Below are 21,073 nucleotides of genomic sequence, written 5' to 3' on the forward strand. Positions count from 1 at the left end.
CCACAGTATGACTTTTTCGTCATAAATTTATTATAGAACTTTCATATTAATACCACTACATTTTTATCAGACGCTATGTTTAATCGTAACCACCAGATTAAAAAAAAATAGTGATTAGATTCATTTTATGAGCAAAAATGTCGTGAATATAATTTCAGTACAAGTTTTAAGGTTTATTTTCTCTAGTTTTAGAGGTATAAAGAGACAAATAAGACGTAGTTTTTTTTACTTTTGACTATAGAGTTATTGGAAGAATAAAGACTTTACTTGATAGTAAGTGCGAGCTTACCGGAGTTTGAAAATGGAAAAAATCGTGCATAGTATTCTCATTGAGACGTGTTTCTTTAGCCCGGAAAACTAACTACTAAGCTACTGAACGTGTCCCCGTTTTATAATTATTTCGTACGATGTTTCCAAACATACGTGGATTATTTACTTATCCGTTAAATTGATATATGCATTTGAGTTATATTATTTTTAAATAATATTACAGGCAACCTTTGAACCAAACCATAACTAATATTTTTTGTTCTTTCCATGCAAAAATTTTGTTGTATGTAGCAGACACCGCGTCGACACTCAGTTAAATTTTTACTACCCACGTTTTACTGCTGAAATAACGTATTTTTATTTTGATATATATAGTGGTAATAAAATATGGCGTAAAATTAAATAGACATCACGTACTAAGTTTTATTTAGCATTATCGTCCGTGAAATGTAATTTTATGTCGTTTAATAAGGACTTTTAATTCATCAAAGTTTTTAAAAATATATAGTTGCTTTTGTCGATCTCTTAGTTAAAAGCAAAGCAATCGTTAAGGCCTTCTAATCTAATAAATATCCCTTCTGAAAGCTAAGAGCGATAAGAGCACACACAACTTGGAACTATTTAAAAACTACCTTTATTCTTTGTCTTTTAGTAATGCACACAATGCCACAAATCCTAATGTGGCATACAACTGTTTCTATAAGCTATTTGGTGGTCTATATGATATATGTTTTCCAATTTAAAAAAAAACTAAGTTTACATACATAAAAAAAACAAAATGGATTACCATGCATATAATATTAAGTAGTAGCAAAAAAACAATTGCTATGGACGTATAAGGTTTCATCAAATAGTAACAATAAGCAAATATTTAATAGCACGTTTACCTGAAAACATTTAACAGTGACATTGCCGATGTATTTTGATTTTTAATTTATACGAAATTAACCAAAATTTTATTTCGAAAGTTAATTCAAAGAGTTTTGAAGTAAATTCATTTACTACGGCAAGATTGCCGTAGTGATTTATTTATTTTATTCATATTTTGGTCCAAAAAAGACTGCTGTTATATATTGTCAACAATTACAAACTGTAATGGTACAATTCACCATGCAACAATTGGGATTGGTCAACCGGTCAAGCCCTTCTCTTTCGGCTTGCCTAGCTTTCGGCCACAATGCACGCTGCACTGTTGCTAAAATAAAAGAGCTGCTACCGCAAAGTTCCATTATTACTTATGCAATTCACATCTTTTGATTGTTCGATTCAATTACCAATACGGTTTTAATTATTTTGTGAAAAAAAAAACAAAACCGAATGCCTCGTCACTCAAACCGGCGTAAAAAGAATCGTTTATTTGTTTAATTTGTCTTTTGTATTGTTTTGTTTTCATGTTTATTTCGTAAATGTATTTGTAAGAGCCTAAAATTTTCACAATTGTAACAAACGTTTTCAACACTGTTACATTATTTTGTGGTAAACATTGATTAATAAGTATAATGTTTTTCTAATCAACTTTAGTGGGTACACAGAACTCTACAATGCGTTTAAAGCTTTCGCTAACGATATCTATAATCGCAACATCGACAGTTGCCGTACGCAGTATGGTATTATGGTACCAGAGGAAGCTGCTGCCCATCCTCTGGACATTTTGTGTGAGCAAATGCAATCCTATATAATTAACGCACAAAGTGTATTATATAAGATTGTGACCCGGGAATCTAACTCGCGACTAACGTTCGGAAGTATTTGTCTTCTATCGCTGTACTACCTCTATCAGTATACATATATTTATTCAAATAAGCTTTCTTAAGAAAACTAGGTAATATTTTTTTTCTCATTACCAACTAATTCATTTCTTCTGTTTGTTAAAAAGTATTTTTAAATATTTATATTGTGACATTTAAGTATTACATAATAGGTAATCTTAATAACAGACAGTGAAGATGTAATTTTTTTTGTTTAATTTTAAAGTATAATACTTTTAAAGGCTTATTAATATTTATATAATAAATAATAATTTTTACAATTATTATTACATTAAATTAGATAATAACATTATAAATATTAAAAACGATATTTGTCTTACATACAAAGATTGTATACTGTACAGATTAATTAAATTGTTTTTGATTGGTAAATAACGCCAATAAATAACGGCTTCGACTACTCACAAAAGTTCAACCATCCGCAAGCTGCTACAGGCGCTTAGTATTAATCAAAGTTTCAGTTGGTGCTATCCAATTTGAACTTTTGACCTTTTAATTTTTACTGTCCCATTAAATTAATCGTCGCTTCGCTGGAGACGTAAACAGATCTGTTATATTAAACATCAAGCGAGAAGAACGAGCCAGAGCATGTTTATATATCCTATTGAATTATATTTGTATTTTTTCCGTTTCATTTTTCAGCGCAATTTATATTTAAGAGACTTTTAAAACATCTACAGTTTATGTCGATATTCTCCTTTAATAACTTCAAAAGCATAAATATTATATCTTTCATCACTGTTAATGCCTTTAGAAATTAAAACAAAATCGTTCGGTTATTTTTCGTTTCAATTTTTATTTAATTATATCATATTTAATTCTCCTGTACACTTTATTTTGTTAATTGTAAGTACTATATCAAATATTAATTAACATGATTTTAAAGTCAAGACCAAAAAGTTATCTTATATTTAATATTAAATATTCAGAAATCAATTATTTTCTTTTACTATGTTTGCTTTGTATTCAGTATTCAACCTTAAAACAAAACTGATATTTATATGTAGTTTATAACCTATTTACTTTGTTACACGGAAGCACTAATTTTGTCGGGGTTGTACCTCTTGCAACATCAGTTTAGTGTAAATAAATAAAAATTATAGTCCAAAAATAGGTTTCATCGTTGTAGTAGAATACAATCTGTTTATGAAATACAATTTATAAATAAAATATACACATAAAATATAATTTTGAGCTAGAAATATCTCCACATATTTATATTCATATCTATGTATGTGTTTATGATTTTCGATAATGACAGTCGAACAGCACATTGCCAAATATACAGGAATTCCAGAATATGACAAATGTGCGTGTGTGAAGGTCAAGTTAAAGTGTACAATCCTGTAAATTATAGAGCAAGAAACTCACTTTATAGACCCAAATAAGTCCCATCATAATATTTTAGCGTCAAATCGTAATAAACACGCCATGTTTTAACCTTGCAAACCGATTTTATCTGTACTGGTAGTGTTCATAATACCATAGCAGTTACAAATCCCTTGCCCAATATAAATACTAAGTTATATTTGGCAAAGGATTTGTAGCTATTTCTTTTTTCCGGATTTAAAATATTGATTCATAATCTATTTATTTTAATCGATATTTACTCATGCTATTTAACTAAGTAGAAAATAATACTTGAAATATTATTATCACACGAAAAACGTACACGTAATAGTTAATGGTCACGTTTCTTTATACTTATGTCATACACTATTAACTTTGTTATCCATAATTATGTTATTTAACGACTACGTTTAACCGGAACTAATAACGTTACTTTTACGTTACTTAGTAAGTAATTCGCTGAAATTTATCTAAATTTAAATTTATAATTAGTATTAGTATTTCCTTTTCTTTAATCCCTTATATTTTTTATACTGATTATATATAGCATATAATTACAATAATCGATGTTACAATACTTAATAATTACAAGAATCGATAATAAAGTGCGTGATGCCATAATAAAACAAATTAAAAAGTCATAATATCGACATCAGCGTTGTTCAGTAGAAATTAAATTTAAAGTTATTGGAAGACTGGATGCTGGCCACCGGTCCTATTAGATACCTACGGAGAAGCCCTAGATACAGCAGTGGACGACCTTTGACTGAAACAATGGTGATAAAATTAAAAATTAAAGTAAAAAATAATTTCGCTATTAAAAGAAGAATATTGTAAATTTATTTATTCAAAACAACATATAAGGTTTAGCTAATTTTGACCACGAAAAATAGAAAATGAATGAAAAAGGACTTCTAAGTGATTCTCTGAACTAGGATGAAAATATAACAGTAGTGGCTTTAATTACGGTTAAATATTTCAGAGAATTATCTTTCTAAATAGACAATGTTTTGAAAAAAAATTGGCATTTGACAGTAAATAACCTTTATTATAGTAGCATATAATAAAAAAGTACTGGTTGAACATTCATGTATTACAGATTTAAATAGGCCGCATGCACATGAAGTAAATAGGTGGTAAAATACCCCTACACCCCAACGATAGGCATCGAGTAAGGTTGAAACTACCTTCGCGTGTTCATGCGATGCATTTTGCCCGCAATAGTTTTTATTTTACTACACAGTGGATTTAAACTAGCAAATGGTGATGTAACGTAACCTGTTAAACAACGCTTCCTGCGGTGTCCGCCTCGGAAAGTCGCATATAACCATAGTTTCTAAATCACTTTGAACATTATTATCACTGTATATTAATTTAAAGTCTAAATTAGTTAATTTAAAGTCTTAATTTAAAGCCTTACACGAAAAGGCTCCGAGGTATATACATATTATATTTCATGAACGTAGTTCTTTAAGAAACAATGAACTATTATTCAAAGTATCAAAATTAAGACAAAGCTGTCATTCGGGGTTTTAAAAGGCTGATCAAACAACATTGTTATTCATTTAACTGGTTTTATGTTAGTTACTTAGTGATTTAAAAGCAATAGCTTCTTTACAAGGTTTTTTCTTAATACCTAAGAGACATGAGACGAGGAAGTAGATGAGTGCAAGCCGCTTCCAGTCGTTCTAACTGGAAATCTTTGAGCAATGCGCATGCCCAACACAAGACGTTCTGCAGTTGAAATGATAATGATATTTAATAACCCATGTGCTACTATTTATAAATTAATAGCACTACAAACTACTATATAAATATCCATGTAAGATTATATATTACTATTCAAAATTATTTATGACGTCATGTATGTAATGACGAAGTTTTATTTCCTCTTATTAGTTACGTCTTTAAAGAACAACATTGTTTTCGAAGTATAATATAAATAGTGTAACCTTTGCCATGCAGTCCTTTTCCTTTACATGTGTTAAATGTTCATTAAATTGAAAAACCTAATCTTTAAAATGTTACAAAATGAAATTTACGTAATTTTTTATTTCAGTATAAATAGGGAACAAATACAATAAGTAGAAATAGACGCGCGTTCTGACGTTCCCTGGGGCTTATTTGCTTTGTCAGACGTCTAAGTCTGCCCGGGAAGACCTTTAAATATGTCCGGTGTCATTGAATGTGTACTTTCTTTTATACTTTATTTCCATTGTATGTTTTAATAAAGAGTGACGTCCATACACTTTAAGACGAGTACGATATCTTTTGATATTTTTTTTCTTTTTCAAACTAATCTACTTATAGACTTAAAAAAATCTATGATTTATTTTAAGTTAACAAAGTATGTTTCTCTTGTTTGTTTGCTTTTATTTTTTTTCTTTTCATTTTTTGTTTTGAAAGAGCGTTGCTATTTTTGAAATTCGAACTCGCTCAGCGTGAATTGACCGGTCGACCGAGATTAATCCATTTATATAATACGACCGAAAATATGATTCACCATAGGTTTAGTCCAAATAATTTTTTTTTCTGAGCTTATCTGAAATTAGTCTCAGACTATGAGCAGGGTTGTTTCATGTCTTTTATCACATTTAAGGCGCTCATCTGTAGCAGATATTCGTCCTTCTAATGCAATATTGGCGGAAAAAGTATTAAACCTGAAAGAAAAACGTTAACTGTTTTAAAAATATAACATTTATTGAATTTTGTAGGAACTAAACATAAGTTCATATATTGTAAAATAGGAATAACGTTAATTTTGTCATTTGTTTTCAACAATGGATCAAAGTTTAAAAATCTTGGTTAGTTTCAAAATCTATTTTACATAATGAACGAATTAATATTTTTTTAAAACAAAATGATTTATACCAATCGACGCTTTATGTACTATCAACATTAGACGTATTTACACGTTAAATGCATTTTCGCTGAAAAGTTAGATACGTAAAAGTACAATTATCATTAAATAATCACAAGCCAAAAGAATATAAATGTATTTTCAGTAAGGTGAGTTAACTTTCACCAATAAGTTATAACATTATGCGATTCTACAGCCATTGTAGATACCTGTTGAGACTAAACTTCAATAGTCTCACAAATAAATGCTGCTCGGAAACATTAACACATTTTAATTACTACTTTCAAGTGTATTCTCAATACACTACCGTTTAATTATTATTTATATCTTTATCTGTGGGTTTTAAGTAATATATTATGTTTACATATTAATACAAATATGGGTTATATGAAAGCCTGGATGAAAATTGCAAAAAAAAATTTAAGTTTTCAAATAAATGGCATAATTTAGTGAATTTAAAAATTCTCACAGAAAACATTTATATTTTTAACAGTTTCATATCTCTGAAACGTAATCTTTACGCAACGTAAATTACTGTAATACGGCAGTGAGCATTCATTTATTCACAGATTGATTATGTTTGGATAGCCTTGGATAAACTATTGCTGGTTTGACCCCAACACTGACACCGGAGCACGAAAGCCTTTACGTCAATCTTTTGCTTATCGTCTATAGTTAAAAATAGAAAATGATGCCTAAAAACATTAACGAAAAGTAATTTATGATACAAAATTTTGTTACAACTTTGAGTTATTGGTTATTAAATTAATAACAAAAATATAACCTTTAGCAGTACACGTAATACGATTGAACTCTCTAATATAAAAATAACAAAATTGTTATTTATATACATGTAAGTAATCGATTATTATATTACACAAGTTGAATAAATAACTTATTTTTAATCAAATTCAAGGAATCGTAATTCGCTTATTACACTGAACCATGACTCACTCAGTTAGAAATTTTGGCAATCATTCTTAGTGTACTGGGTTTGTTTATCACACCCTACGTATGGTCGAGTCATCGGTCCGTGAATCTCCTGTCTCTTGACGCATACGGTTATTTTAAGACATCTTAGTTCAACCGTTACGTTCAACTGTTTTTTGGCCTATATTAAAATTATCAAAATTTTATTTTACTTACATTAATCGCGATCTCGATTTAAACGAAATTATTCACGTCAAATAAAATTATTACCATGCCAAAACAGAAATGCTTTTAACATTCCGTTTTGCTTCTTTCCCTTTCAGACACTTTGATTAATATTATAAAAGGCGCTAACATTAAAAATTATCCCTGCGCAGAAAAAAATATACAAAACCATGTCGGCATATTAAAAAAAAATAGAAAATTTAGTCTGCAATGCATCCTAAATATAAACGTATAAATTATAACATTTATAGTAGTAAAATACGCGCTTTAACTAATTACTACTGTTAATTAATCTGCCAAGACATCTGACTGTCTGTTATTCCAACCGAGTCACGTCAGGCATGCTCAGACGCATGGAACGCCCACGCAAAACTCGCAGCAGGAACAAAACCCGTTGCTTCCCAGCTCAGTACACGCGAGATCTCGACGCCGGGAAGAAGTCTTACAGTTCTAAATTTAATTTTCGTTGCAACCAGATATTTTATTTTTACTCAGGTAAAATTTTTAATTCGATTACAATTTAAATTAATATTTCTACTGTTAAATTACAATGCAGCAATATACCATTTTCCAGTTCGTTGTTGAATATCTTTTAACTTTTTTTAACAACACGATAAATTTCAAGTGTTATGAAATAAGTGAAAAACACTCATGCCTAAAGCCTATTAATTTAAAAGGTTGTTAATTTACTAACTATAGACAATCGAATTGGTAGGATTTGTAAGTATTATACTGAATGACCAACCCACTCTAATTGTATATATTTCAAGTATTTTATGTTTATACGCAAGTATGTAAAAGTTAATATTATTGATATCACACGAAAGACAGTGGCGTTCTTTTAATATTTTGAAAATTTGAAATTAAAATATGTCACAACCTACATAGAAATTAAGTATTAATCAATATTTCTGGATTTACGACTTAATAATATCAATAGGTGCCACACATTTCAAAGTAATATTTATGGAAATAAAGGCACCGAGCATTCGCGTACTTTCCCAGAAATTCTTCAGCAACGTAAATTTAAATACGGTAGCAGCTCTCCGCTTCTGGCGAGCCGCCAATCGCAGTTTTCATTTCCATCAAATGTGACTTTTCGTTTTAGTTTTGAAATATGTAGAAAAATCTGGAGGAAATTTTTTTTCATTTTATGAAACATAATAGATTTATTGAATATTTTGAACAACTTATCATTCAACGTTTTGTTGAATTATATATATTTCTAGTCACATTTCTTTTGCAAAACTAACCAGTTTATGTATTACTTTTGATATAAAAAAATATAAAATATAACATAGTGTAAATATTTTTATAGATTATAAAGATAATCGAGATGTCCGAACAAAAGAATTTAGAAGCCGGTCAGCAACTCGTTAAGAAGACAATGGATGAGTTGATTCAACAAAAACAAACTCGAGAAAAAGTAACCATACAAGCTAGGCAAGAATTTCGTGAACACTTTGAAGAAAGCTATGAAGAAGAGTTCGAAGAGGAGACTTTCATCGATGAATTTGGAAATGAAACTACCAACAGGACAGAATCAAGCAGTGAGAGTAAAGAACATACTAAAAGCGCCGATGTACAAGTAAAAGCTACGGGACTCAACGCAGAACAAATGAAAGCCCTTACGGAGTGCGCCAATGAAGCGGGACAACTTGCTCTTACTTCAAAGCCCGCCAATTAAATCATGTAATTAAAATTGTTATTACAAATTCTATTTACAGTATCTGCGTAGTAGAATAATTCATTTAGATAATTTAATAACATTACGGATACAGATTTAGCACCACTAAGTTTGTTGTTCGAGCTATAACATCCTTTCGAACTTTTATCACCAACCTTTAATCCTTTGTATATTATTATTTTTTTTTTAAATTTAGATAATTTATTAATTGTTCGAATTTGTTGCAGGTGTCATTTCTTAGTGTGCATTGTGGTCTCGAAAGAGTGATAAAGACTGTGTCCAGTGTTCCCAAGTGAATGTTATTATATATAAGCTTGCGTTTGTAAAAAGTCAATAAATAATTCAAACAAAAAATGGTGTATTAAATTAGTGTCAATTAACCGTGCTATTATATATCATTTAGTAAAAATATCAAAATGGAGGAAGAAGACGATGAAAGAAAAATTCGTAGGCAAAAACTAGCAGCCTTCAGTTCATTGAATGCTCGTATCATTCATTCCTCGTTAGAGGAAGGTTTTTTACGGCAACAAATATCCTCCGAATCGACTGAAGCTAACACATCCAGTATTTCAACGGCCCAAATTAGCGATAGGAGTTTTGTGTCTAAAACGAGTACATTCTCTCGAAGCGGAACGTCAAGTTCTAGCCAGGAAGAATGTGAGCTTGCACAAACAACGGTCACGAGCGGCCAATACCTGGCAGCCACGCGGGTGGAGACAGCACGCTCCATGGAGAGTCTCCGTTCAAGTAAAGACACGTCGCCTGCGCGACCCGCAAGCTCCTGTACAACCGTCCGAGTCCATCGCAGCTCGTTCTTAACAGCAAGCGAGAGAGATGTACGGGAGACACGAGGGCTGCCCGCACGCCGTGCTCTGTCGGGCGAAGATATGGGTAATTCAGCTGAAAAAAGGCGAGGGTTGTTTGCAAGCACAGATCGGCGAGGGCTACAACAACTTAGCTTACCTCCACCAGAACGACGACTAACTATTCTCAGCCCTCATAGCCCCCTGGCTTCCACGGAGGTGCAATGGCCTACACCTGCAGGCATACGCGGCAGACGGAAGAAAGGAATGGTCCTGCCCAAACTTATATTACCTCGCAGCGATTCAGACGGATCAGAAGTATTTTTCGAAAGGTGCCAAATTTCTTTACTTTTCTTTTCACAATTTTACTTAAGAAAGTCTATCTAAATTGAGTCTTATCAGCTTAATATTTATGGCGCACTCACTCATGGCCACTATGTAATGATCCGCGACACAATATCGCAATAAAAATACAAATATTACTAACTTGATTCGATCTAACGTTATCATCTAGCGTAGTTACGCTAGCGTAGATTAGTGTAAAAATATATAATTTTAATAAATTTCGGTAATCGTCTGCACACATAGATTTTAATATATTAGTTGTTAATGTAAGTAACAAGGTTTGTTATTGATCAATCTAAAAATATCTTTGCAAAAGTGAGAGTTCTCCCGTCTTCACAGTTTGTAAAGCGTAATAAAAGCTGTACCTTATAATCTAAATAAAATTTAATGAAAAGAAACATAAAGAATCAACGAATTCAAAACCCAAATACTAAAACTTCCAACATAAACATGTTCCGATTTTAATGCACGTCAGTGATAAAATGTTTATCTTGTAAAAGCAAAAGGTTTTTTTATACAGAATTGTACTCTTTATTCTCTAATAATTACATAAAGTTTTTGATTTTTTATTTTAATTATACAATTGGTGGTTCAAGTAACTTGACACTTTTTTCTATATGTAATTGATTTAAGGTGTATGACTTACAAAACAAAAAAAAACATTAAATATGTTGTAGAAAATTTCTGTGAAAATTAAGTATTAATGAAAAATACCATATGTTAAAACAATGAAAAATTGTAATATACACCTATTTATGAATTGAGAAGACACGTGCAGAATGTTGGATAAAATCCAAACAGGTTTTGCTTTATCGGTCGCTCAGTGACTAGAAGAACAAACATGCGATCTGAATCGTTAATGTTCTATATATAACTAAACAAACACAACAGGTAACCATGAATATAGCTCCTTTTACATTTTATAATGATAGGAGAAAACTTCAAATATATCATAATATAATTAACACATCCTAAACCAACAGAACTATTTAGTTTCTAAGAAAATGTTACCTGAAATTTTACGTAAATAATATTTTTTCAAAAAATTACATAATTGCCTTTACTATTTTACTTGGCGACGAGAATATTATATGAAAATATATGAAGACCCCTAAAAATAAGAAAATTTATGATGTAAACTGTAACACACTTTCTCTAAAAAGAATGATGTCGGGTGGGGAACATCCATCTTGATGACATTAATTCGTCTATCGCGCCATGCAAGCAGTACTAAAAATAAGGTATAATAACTCTATCCACGCAAAATATATATCTTAAAATTCAAATTCTTATATCGTTCCTTTGATTACTTCCTCGATTTTAATTTCGGTTAGATTTCCTAGTTAACCCTAAGGATCGGTAAAAGGCCTATATTTATATACTATTTTATGTTATGTTAAGTTTTTATGTATGAAAACGGCCGTTCACAAACAAATTCAATTTTATTTCAAAATAAAGCGTACACAAATTACTTTTAAAATTATTTGTTCCTTTGTTTTGCATAATGCGCTGTGAAACCAGCGCTATAGAAATTGTTCAAAGAATCGATAATGTTTACGAACCACCTCCAAAAAGTATAATTATGTCACTAATTACAAAAATCATCTGTTGTCCAAAAAATAACACCATAATCAAATATTTATAAATGTTTATATAAATATTTAAAATTAGTACTTAAATAAAAATTTGTCATTAATATTCAAGCAAACACCGACTCGGCATTTGATTTGGAACTTCGGTCGGGAGAATAAGACTAACTAAACAATGAGTTAAAGTAATCATTTTATCTTCAATATATATACTACTTATATATATTATTTATATTATTATATATATTAAAAAGAAAATTATTAAAATATGAAGTTTTTCTTTGTGACATTATTCCAAATTTTCAGACATTTAATAAATATCTTTAGTAAAAATTCCATTTGTTTCGAACTATTAATTAATCTAGATATTTACAACCTCGTACAAAATGAAACGCTACTCCGAGCCAATTCTAGCGAGTAAGTCGTAAGAGGTAATACTTCTTCGCTGAAATTTGATTGAACATTGGTATAAATAAAACTTGCTTCGTAATATTCTTTTAGTATCCTTCTCATTTTTAAAATAAAGTCAAAGTAGATTTCGTACGATACAAAGCACAATTTAAATTTATACGCCATGCTTTATAACTGTAGAACAGAAAATCTTTCTAATATCTTGGCCTAAACGGAAAAAATATAGAAGAAACTAAATTACGAAAGGACCGATTACACGCGAGACGCGCGTGTTTTCAGACCATCTTTAACTATTATTGCCTCCATTTCCACATCCTCATATTTGTTCAACGGTTTTTCATGTCTCGTCTGTAATATAAAAACGTATTTTACGACCGAGGTTTAATATACGCTTCTCAAAGTAGTCGATATGCTTTAGCAGCCGCTTTCGTCTAATGAAATCTCTTCAACCAACGATCTTGCTGTTAAACTAATATTTTGATGTACCACAATCTGCAGGAATTTATTCAAATATTTTGAACAATCGGAATGACACAGGCAAGTGTTATCCTAAAACAATAGGCGTAACCTTTGGTCAACGTGCTCTCCAAACCACGGAAGCGCTTTGTTGAAAATGCCACTTGCGTTCACTGATCCAAATACTAAACAAAATGTATTCTGTAACAACACATTGTTATGTGATATTTATAGTGAAATACTAAAATTATTTGACATAATTAAATATAATTTTTTTGTTGAATTGCTACGATAATTATAATAGATTTATCAAACAAATGTGAAATTTTACCGAAATTATCGTTCACAAAAGAGAAAACAAAAATATACTTTTTATATTAAAGAGTAGACATAAATTTCATCACGTGCTTAAGGATATGAAAAATTTAAAAACATTTGTGATTAAAGGTCAATGTTAGAATGAATGAAAAAGTATAAGCCCTGTCGCTTATAGATTGTTTATCGTAACACGATGATCGATATTATACAACACTGATAAGGGGTTAACATTAATTCACTTCACACCAGGCCAATCAATGTTTGACTACGTTATCAATTTTGTTGACGACAAAATTAAACTTTTTCAATCAAATCAAAGTGGTCATTGCTAAGTGTAACATCTATTAAACTTAGTAATAATCGTTTACACGAATTTAAAATTGCAGCTTTAGCTATAAAGTTAACATTTTCGGTTTTTGAAACACCAATTTATTATATGAAAATTTTCGTAAAACATATTTTAATACCATAAAGACAAGAGCTTTTACATTACGATAAGTGACTTGGCCCAACAATAACAGCAGGGTGCTATGTTTAGTTTGTAAATAATATCTTCTACTGCATCACATTTGTTTTATTACCTTGAGACAAGATATCATGTTATTATCAGAGTAATTTCACTAAAGATCCTCTTAATTCTGATTTATTACCTGTGGTTGGCATTGCGGCTTTCGAGAGAGCATGCTCTTTGTATCACATTATCCTTACATGAAGTAATTATAGACTACCTAATTATACCACCAATAATACATACGTTATATGTTTGATTCCCTGTTACAATTTTGATTCGAATGCTCGTTTGAACCTAGGAGCTGAGATCAGAATTTATTTTTCTTCAATTCACGTATGTTAACTGGTTTTTATTTTCAATAAACAGAAACTTATTGTTGTATGAGCAGGTCTCAGGTTTCACACACCAAATTCAAACCACTTGCATCAGTTGAAACTGTTATCTGTTTAAATTCAACCAAAGCTTACCAATGTAATATGTATTTAAAAGAATTAATTAAACACGTACAACACAGCTTATCCTATTTCTTTTATTAAACAAATACCTTCTTGTGGCTTATGCTATATTGTGTTCTCGGATTGTTATAATCAAAGAGCCCGGGATGTGAACAAAAGGAAAAAGCAATAAAAAAAAAATCTTAATTGTAATGATTCAGACTTATATGCCATGATGTAATTTTTCTCGTCATGAAAACTTGAATTATATTATTTAATGAAATTAAATAATATAATAAAAGTAAAATAATAATTATAAAAATATTATTTTGTTTAAAAACTTAACTGCAAAGTAATCCATAGATATTTACCAAGATCTCTATAAATACGTACCATGGATTATCTACTTCCAACTGACGTAAACGAAATACACCTTAAAATGGATCACTATAATTGTCACACTAATACGTACATCATTAAACTCTGGTTTCATCAGCAAAATTAACTTCTAGATGGCGAAATGTGCAGCACAATATAACAAATATTTACTGTTTAGAAAAGGCTTTACTAAACAGCTTCGAAAAGTCAATGCTTTGTACAATTAAGTATGCATTATGTAAAGTATAATCGGTCCTAATTTTCTTTAAATGTATGCGCTACTGCTAGGTTCGGAATATTGATTGTATCGAAGAAAAGGAAAGAAACTCGATAATTACTAGTTTACGCAAATTTTTCAACTTTTTTCTGTTATAAATCTTTTATTTGTCATGTGAAAATCAGCGTGGTCTCTTTTATAATAATAATGGGGATTTAAACATTCATATTTATAATATATTCAATACGGTCTCTATTCCCGGCTTTAGTTATGGCGCCGTAGAGATAACTCTACGTACGTATAATTCTACACTGATATGTATTGTACTGCAGCTCCTAGTGCAGCCGTAGCAAGATCAATACTTTAATGCCAGTATTGTATATCTTTAGTTGTTACTTAATGGAGGCATTGCGTTAAGGCTTGTTGATTTTAGATTGACAAGATTTTATAACATAATTATTATTTGTTATGTATCAATATTGGAAATTGACAATTTTAATATTTTTATTGCAGCCAAAAAACCCAACATCTCCGGAAAGTAGCGTTGAATCTATAACTTAAATTAATAAAGATGAAAGGTGAATCCTCTAATATGAGAGGCAATACTGAAAGAATTATATGGTCTTATCAAATAATTAGTTGCTTTTCAAAATAGTTCCCTTGGTAATCAATACATCGTGTAAAACCATACAGAGAAGCAGTGGCTTAAATATTTTTGGATATTTCTCCCACAGTATTGAACTTGTTACATCAACTGAAAACAGTATCTAATATCCTTCTCGTAGGTCCAACTTCGTCGCTAAAACCTAACCGAAGGCAATAGAGAAATGTAATTTTTAATTTGCCGCCAATTTTTAAAAATAAATGAACGAACGTAATAAATTAAGTGAAGAGATTAATAAAGAGTTCTATTTCTGGTTGTTATAAATGATTTATTCAAATTACTTTTTTGATACTACAAAGCCAAAGTACTTTACTGAATAATTAAAGTTCTGCTTTGAATATTATCTATAAAATGATTACATTTGCCAATTATTAACATAAAAACTGTGAAATACTCGTCTTTTGAAACAAAAAAAAATCGGATACCTACAAAGTTACCGTATACCGTTCATACAAACGTATACCGTTCGACTGCCTTTGATATAAATAGACTATCATGACTCAACAAAAATTACTGCGGATATAGTCGAATATAGTTGATAAACAAAAGTACTCTTTACATCACAAAAAATGGAACATACTTAAAAAAACTTCAATGGTTTCAATGTTTTTATTTTCCTTTGAAATTTATTTATAAATGTACGTCGTAAAATACACAGTGAACAAAAACATTTGATACAGTTTGAGTAAATAGCTTTGGGCTTCAGGCCTCACTCTTCAGGAAAACTGTGTACGCTTGATATTGTTCATACATATATATCAAAAACACCTACGTAAACTTCAGCCTCGTAGTTTAACTTTTAATTGTCCCGGTAGTTTTACTTTAATAGAAGATAAGACAAGGATTACTCTTTAAAGTTTATCTTACGTATCTTAAAATGAACCTCGGATAATATCCTTATTTTAAAATATATATATCATAATACTCCGTAACTTAGCAACAAAAATTTAAAGTAAATCATTCGCAAGAGTTGAGTGGTTTAGTCAAAGATTCTGTAGTACAAAACACTTTTATGTGTACAGGTGGTTAGGTTTACATGTACTTACAATAATATAACATTGATAACCGATGTCGTAATGATATAGCTATGCGATGTAGATATGTTTATATACTTTAATGATAGTGTTCCTAAAATATTCGAATTAAATCCAATTTTAATTTTAACGGACTTCCCCAAGTCTTGTTTGATGGCTGTACTTTCCTCCAAGAAAAGAGAATATGAGTATACACCATCATAAGCACTTATTTACCTAGGGACTTAGATGAGAGAATTAAATCTTTTCTACCCCTAACTCCTTGCGCCATTTACGTAATTTCCGTTTTATTCCAACAAAATTGCTGTTTCCTTCCGATTATGCCGATTACTCGATCTTTTCGAAGCCCAATTCCATGAACAAGAGCGACTTCAAAATGACTGTATACGGTTCATGTTTGGAATACATAAATATTATATACTTGTCTGAATTTCAGGCTAAACTCGAGTGGCTTCCTATACCTCTTTGCGGAATACTAAAACCTTATCCTTATTACATAGGGTGCTATTTTTTCCCTCTTCACCTTCTTATGCTAAAATCTGTTTCCGCTTCTTGAATAACTCTCACGCTTAGTGTTTAGGATCGAGAATTTGGAACTAGAAATCCTTAAGCATCCCATTAATTTCCTAGACAAATTAAATACTGCTCAAAATGCACGATCATGAAATGATTTCACTGTGCCAGTAAGAACAGCCAAATCTCTATCTGTTTTGAAAACGCTAGTATTGCTAGTGACTATAATTTTGTTCTCTATGTCATTGCTTATTATTGAATACATATTTCGAATGGTTGTTTTGAAGTCGCCGTTTAAAATAAGACAGCGATTCGTAATTCTTCTTTTACCTATTTTATATGATTAGAAAATAAGTCGTAAAAATTAGATGAAAGGTATTTTTAATGTCTAGATGTATATTACATGGTTAAATAAATAAACAAAAAATAAACTTATTGTTTAAAAAAACTAAGCTACGTAACGGTACAATGTGACGATTTACACTTCTCTGGTTTTTATTGTAATGTACATTTTTTTTAATTTAGGCATACATTTAAAAAGGTTTTCGACTTACTCCTTTTTATTTAAGAAACCGTGCTTTTTATTGAAAAATGTTTGTACAAACAAGGCACCATTAATTTGATTGTAGCGTTTAACTAAATAGCTCTTATGATAGGAATGTAATTCAGAGAATAATGTTTTTATACTTAAAACTAACAAATAATCGATAATTATACGAGACAAGCTAACTAACAATGGATTACAACATCGTTTAAAGCAAATTTTATGATAATTCGCGGTTGTAACAAAATTATCCCAGACATTTTTCAAAATGGTATTATTAACCATTCTTTTAGTCTACCACTTTTAACCTACCACTGACAATTGAGAGCAAAGTAACTTATAAATTGAGAGTTGTCACTTCCGAATAAAAATAACGAGATTGATTCCCTGACAGACACATAATTTGAAAAAATAACATCTAAAACTGCACAAGGAATCTGAGGATTAAGAATTAAAGATAAACAAAGGAAATATATAATAAGGGACTCTCGTCTTCATCCAAGACTACGGGTTGAGGCGGTAGACAGAAAATAAAAGATTATGTTTGATTTAATATTATTTTAATGAATTCCGATCTCTTTGCGCTCGTAACAGAGCAATTAATACTTCCTATTTTAGTATTGTATAAACTGTAGTCTACCATGAGGTACATTATTTAATACATAATTATCCAGACCGCCTTGTTATATAACGATAATGACATGTTAAAAACTAACATGGACTTAATATTTAAAAATAGTTGCCAAGTTATACATTCCCACAAATATAATACTGTAATCTAAGAGTAAGGTGATTTTGTTTAAAAAATGTAAATTCTGTATTCATTCTTCCATATCAATTTCTCCAGTTCAAATTAATCCCGGTCTTGTAAAACGCACTTTTGCCATCGCTTTTTCCAGTCCTTGAAATTGTTGGAATAGTCTGTTTCCGGTATAGCCTTCAAGACTTCCTTCGATTCGATTTTTATCTCTTTAATCGTGTCAAAATGGCGGCTCCGGATTGTACTTTTGAATTCGCTAAATATCCGGCAGCCGTACTGAGACAAACTCGTTAATTTACATAAAAAACGCGGCAATCCTTGACAATCCTTTAGACAATGCCTAAAGAATGCTAAATAATTGCTGAAGAGACCGAAACAGGTGGAGTTGCAGTAGAGAGGCTCGGGTTATATGGCGGATGCACCTCTCAGTCAAACTCTTTTAATTTTTGATGAGTGGCTAAAGATGTGTATGTTCTAACATTATCACGCTCATCCTGACTGCATTTCTTTTGTTAAAAAATTCTGAGAGTTCCCTCCTGATTTTTTGCTTCAATTTCATCAGTTGTAAGCAGTAGAAATCATAAACGAAGGTTTTGCCTGGCGGTTACAATTCATAATTCTATCCCTAGTATCCCTACATCTAGTATCTCCCGTTTTAAGCTTGCTTCCCATTTTTTTTTCTCAAGTCAAAATTTTATAATTCAATTTTATCTTTACTCAACACTTATTTTAACCGAAAAAAAACAAATGTCAAATAATTCAAGACAAAATTTTAATAACTTGTTTCTTTTTTCTAAAGTGTTTTTAATGTCACCAAAACAAGCAAGATACACATAATACAACCAAGGAAATTTTATTGAAAATTTACTCATACTATTTGCGAAAAGCCTTTTTACTCAACCTTGTATATATTATAATAGCTATATTTACCTCGTCTTTTAACTATAAAGTTGACTAATAGAGATAACTATTGTTAAAAGAAAATTATATTCTACTCAAAGACTTGAAAATCTTTAATTTCTTACACCAAAGATTTTGCAAAACCTGATTTCTTATCTATAGCGTTACAAAGATAATTACTTTTTATAAAGACTTTTTGATTTCTTTGATGAAAGTGATCTTCCGAGATCTATGATTAGATAATTTTTCATGTTAGCAGCACTTCTTTATGAGATAACCTTAACACATTTTAATTTAAAGTTTAAGCATTGACGAGCATATGTGAAATTAATAAGCCTAAAAACAATGCAAAATTTTTAAACATTTGTAATTTCTCCAAAATTATTCGCTTTTAGCTTCACATTTACCTAAAGTAAGCAGCCACAAATATTTTTACTTTAGGCCCGGGGTCGGCGAATTAGCAACCCGAAAGTACTAAATATAACCCATTCAAAATTGAAATCGATCCAAAGAGACACTTTTCTGAAATGTAAACTGTGTTTTTGTGGAAATTACTTGCCATAAAACTTTTTTTTTAAAAGATTTCAGCTTTTATTTACATTTTTTACTCTAGTTTGCCTTTCCTAATACGTTTCATTAAATAAAATAAAATTATGGCATAAATTTATTTAAAAGACAAAGCAGTATTAATTTAAAAACTATCCGAGAAGTAATACACGTGAAGCTCTATACAAAATTCTGATCTAAACTGTAATGTGAATGATTTCATTGCAACTTCCTTAGAAAGGTGGGATAGAAAAGTTTGTACAGAGTTGATTTTAATTTTAGATATGGTTTGAAATATTCATCGATAGGCCGGTAAAATTTAATTATAATAATATTATAATTTAATTATAATAACGCTACAATCTTTTACAGGTCATGTGAATGTAATATTATTCAAGGCTTTATAAATCAACATACCTACTCTCTTTAAAACTTATAATGACAAAGGCTTGTGCAACAATGTTTACATTTTTTTCCCAGTAGCCACAAGTAGTCATGTGAATTCGGAACACCACTTTAATTTATTTGCCAATGTCAATGTCAATATTAAAAATAATTGTGCGTAAATTTTACATTGATCGTAGTAGTTTATGATTATATTGATTAGATTGCCCAATTTACCCATCCAACACTTTGCCTTCATACTTTTTATGATTTTTATTATGAATCAGCATATGCAAGGAGCCTTAGTTATATTGATCATTCTATACACTGGAAGAGTTGATAATATTAACCACCAGCACGTACCACTACGCTGCAAAGATCTGATTATAGACAAAAAGCATCTCGTGAATATTTCTTATAAAACACTAATAAAACCATGTCTCGATCTCACAACTTTTACATCATCTGCTAAAAATTAAATATTTTTAATAGAATTTGATACTCTTGAGTATTTTAAATTTGCGGACTGTTATTTATATCACAAGATTGGTCAAATGAAATACCTAAGCATGTGACTAATTTACGATAATCAACTTATTGAATTCCAATTATTAAAAATATTTTTAATCTGTACTATACTGTTTTACCTATTTTTTATAATGACCTCTTTATCGTTAAAAACTGACAAGTTCACTGTATGTAGAGATTACTTTTATGTACAATAATATATAATATTATTTTGTTATATATTATATACATTATATTGGACTTTACTTGAAGTTCTAAGCAAATTGTAGATGAGGTTTGCTTATGCAATTCATACAAGAATCTCATGAACAGTCTTCTTCGAACTCAATAGGTTCACTACAATCTCTATAACATAATATCTATATCATAATTCGTAAATGCTTCTTGATTGCCGAACGATTTCTTTCGGTAAAAAAGTCATCAATTGTGGAAATACAGTTCTGTACAGATAACTGAATAGAATAATGCAATTGCATTACTGGTAATTTTTGAAATCAGCTTCTTTTCAAAAGACTTGTTACACAATAATTTAACTTTAAGGACATGTTTCTTAATTATCTTCTAGCCTGCTTCAAATTCAAAAATGATGCGACACAGTCTGCCGTTACGCATAGTCAACAATAGCTTTGTCAAATTATAACTAAAAA

At 30.2% G+C, this 21,073-nt stretch overlaps 2 protein-coding genes across 8 annotated transcripts in view; both read left to right on the forward strand.

Moving 5' to 3' along the window:
• The window catches only part of dnc (phosphodiesterase dunce), a 216,640-nt gene that overhangs the window by 118,188 nt on the left and 77,379 nt on the right, over positions 1-21,073 (forward strand). For 2 of the 7 annotated variants that reach the window (XM_068774643.1, XM_068774644.1), the window contains exon 1: positions 9,486-10,226. The exons of the other annotated variants lie outside the window; for them this stretch is intronic. In XM_068774643.1, coding sequence (XP_068630744.1) covers positions 9,508-10,226 — 719 coding nt within the window. In that variant the 5' untranslated portion in view covers positions 9,486-9,507. Of the gene's footprint in view, positions 1-9,485; positions 10,227-21,073 lie in introns of those variants that run through there. 7 annotated transcript variants of the gene reach the window in all.
• LOC137931235 (uncharacterized) lies at positions 7,800-9,418 on the forward strand. Its single transcript, XM_068774654.1, has 3 exons — positions 7,800-7,899; positions 8,723-9,096; positions 9,319-9,418. The coding sequence occupies exon 2, from the start codon at positions 8,741-8,743 to the stop codon at positions 9,089-9,091; it is 351 nt and encodes a 116-aa protein (XP_068630755.1). The 5' UTR covers positions 7,800-7,899; positions 8,723-8,740; the 3' UTR covers positions 9,092-9,096; positions 9,319-9,418.

Source organism: Battus philenor, unplaced genomic scaffold (genome assembly GCF_028537555.1).
Source record: "Battus philenor isolate CCGP_79_NKW_IND1 unplaced genomic scaffold, ilBatPhil1.0.hap1 SCAF_7, whole genome shotgun sequence".
Taxonomy (NCBI): Eukaryota; Metazoa; Arthropoda; class Insecta; order Lepidoptera; family Papilionidae; genus Battus; species Battus philenor.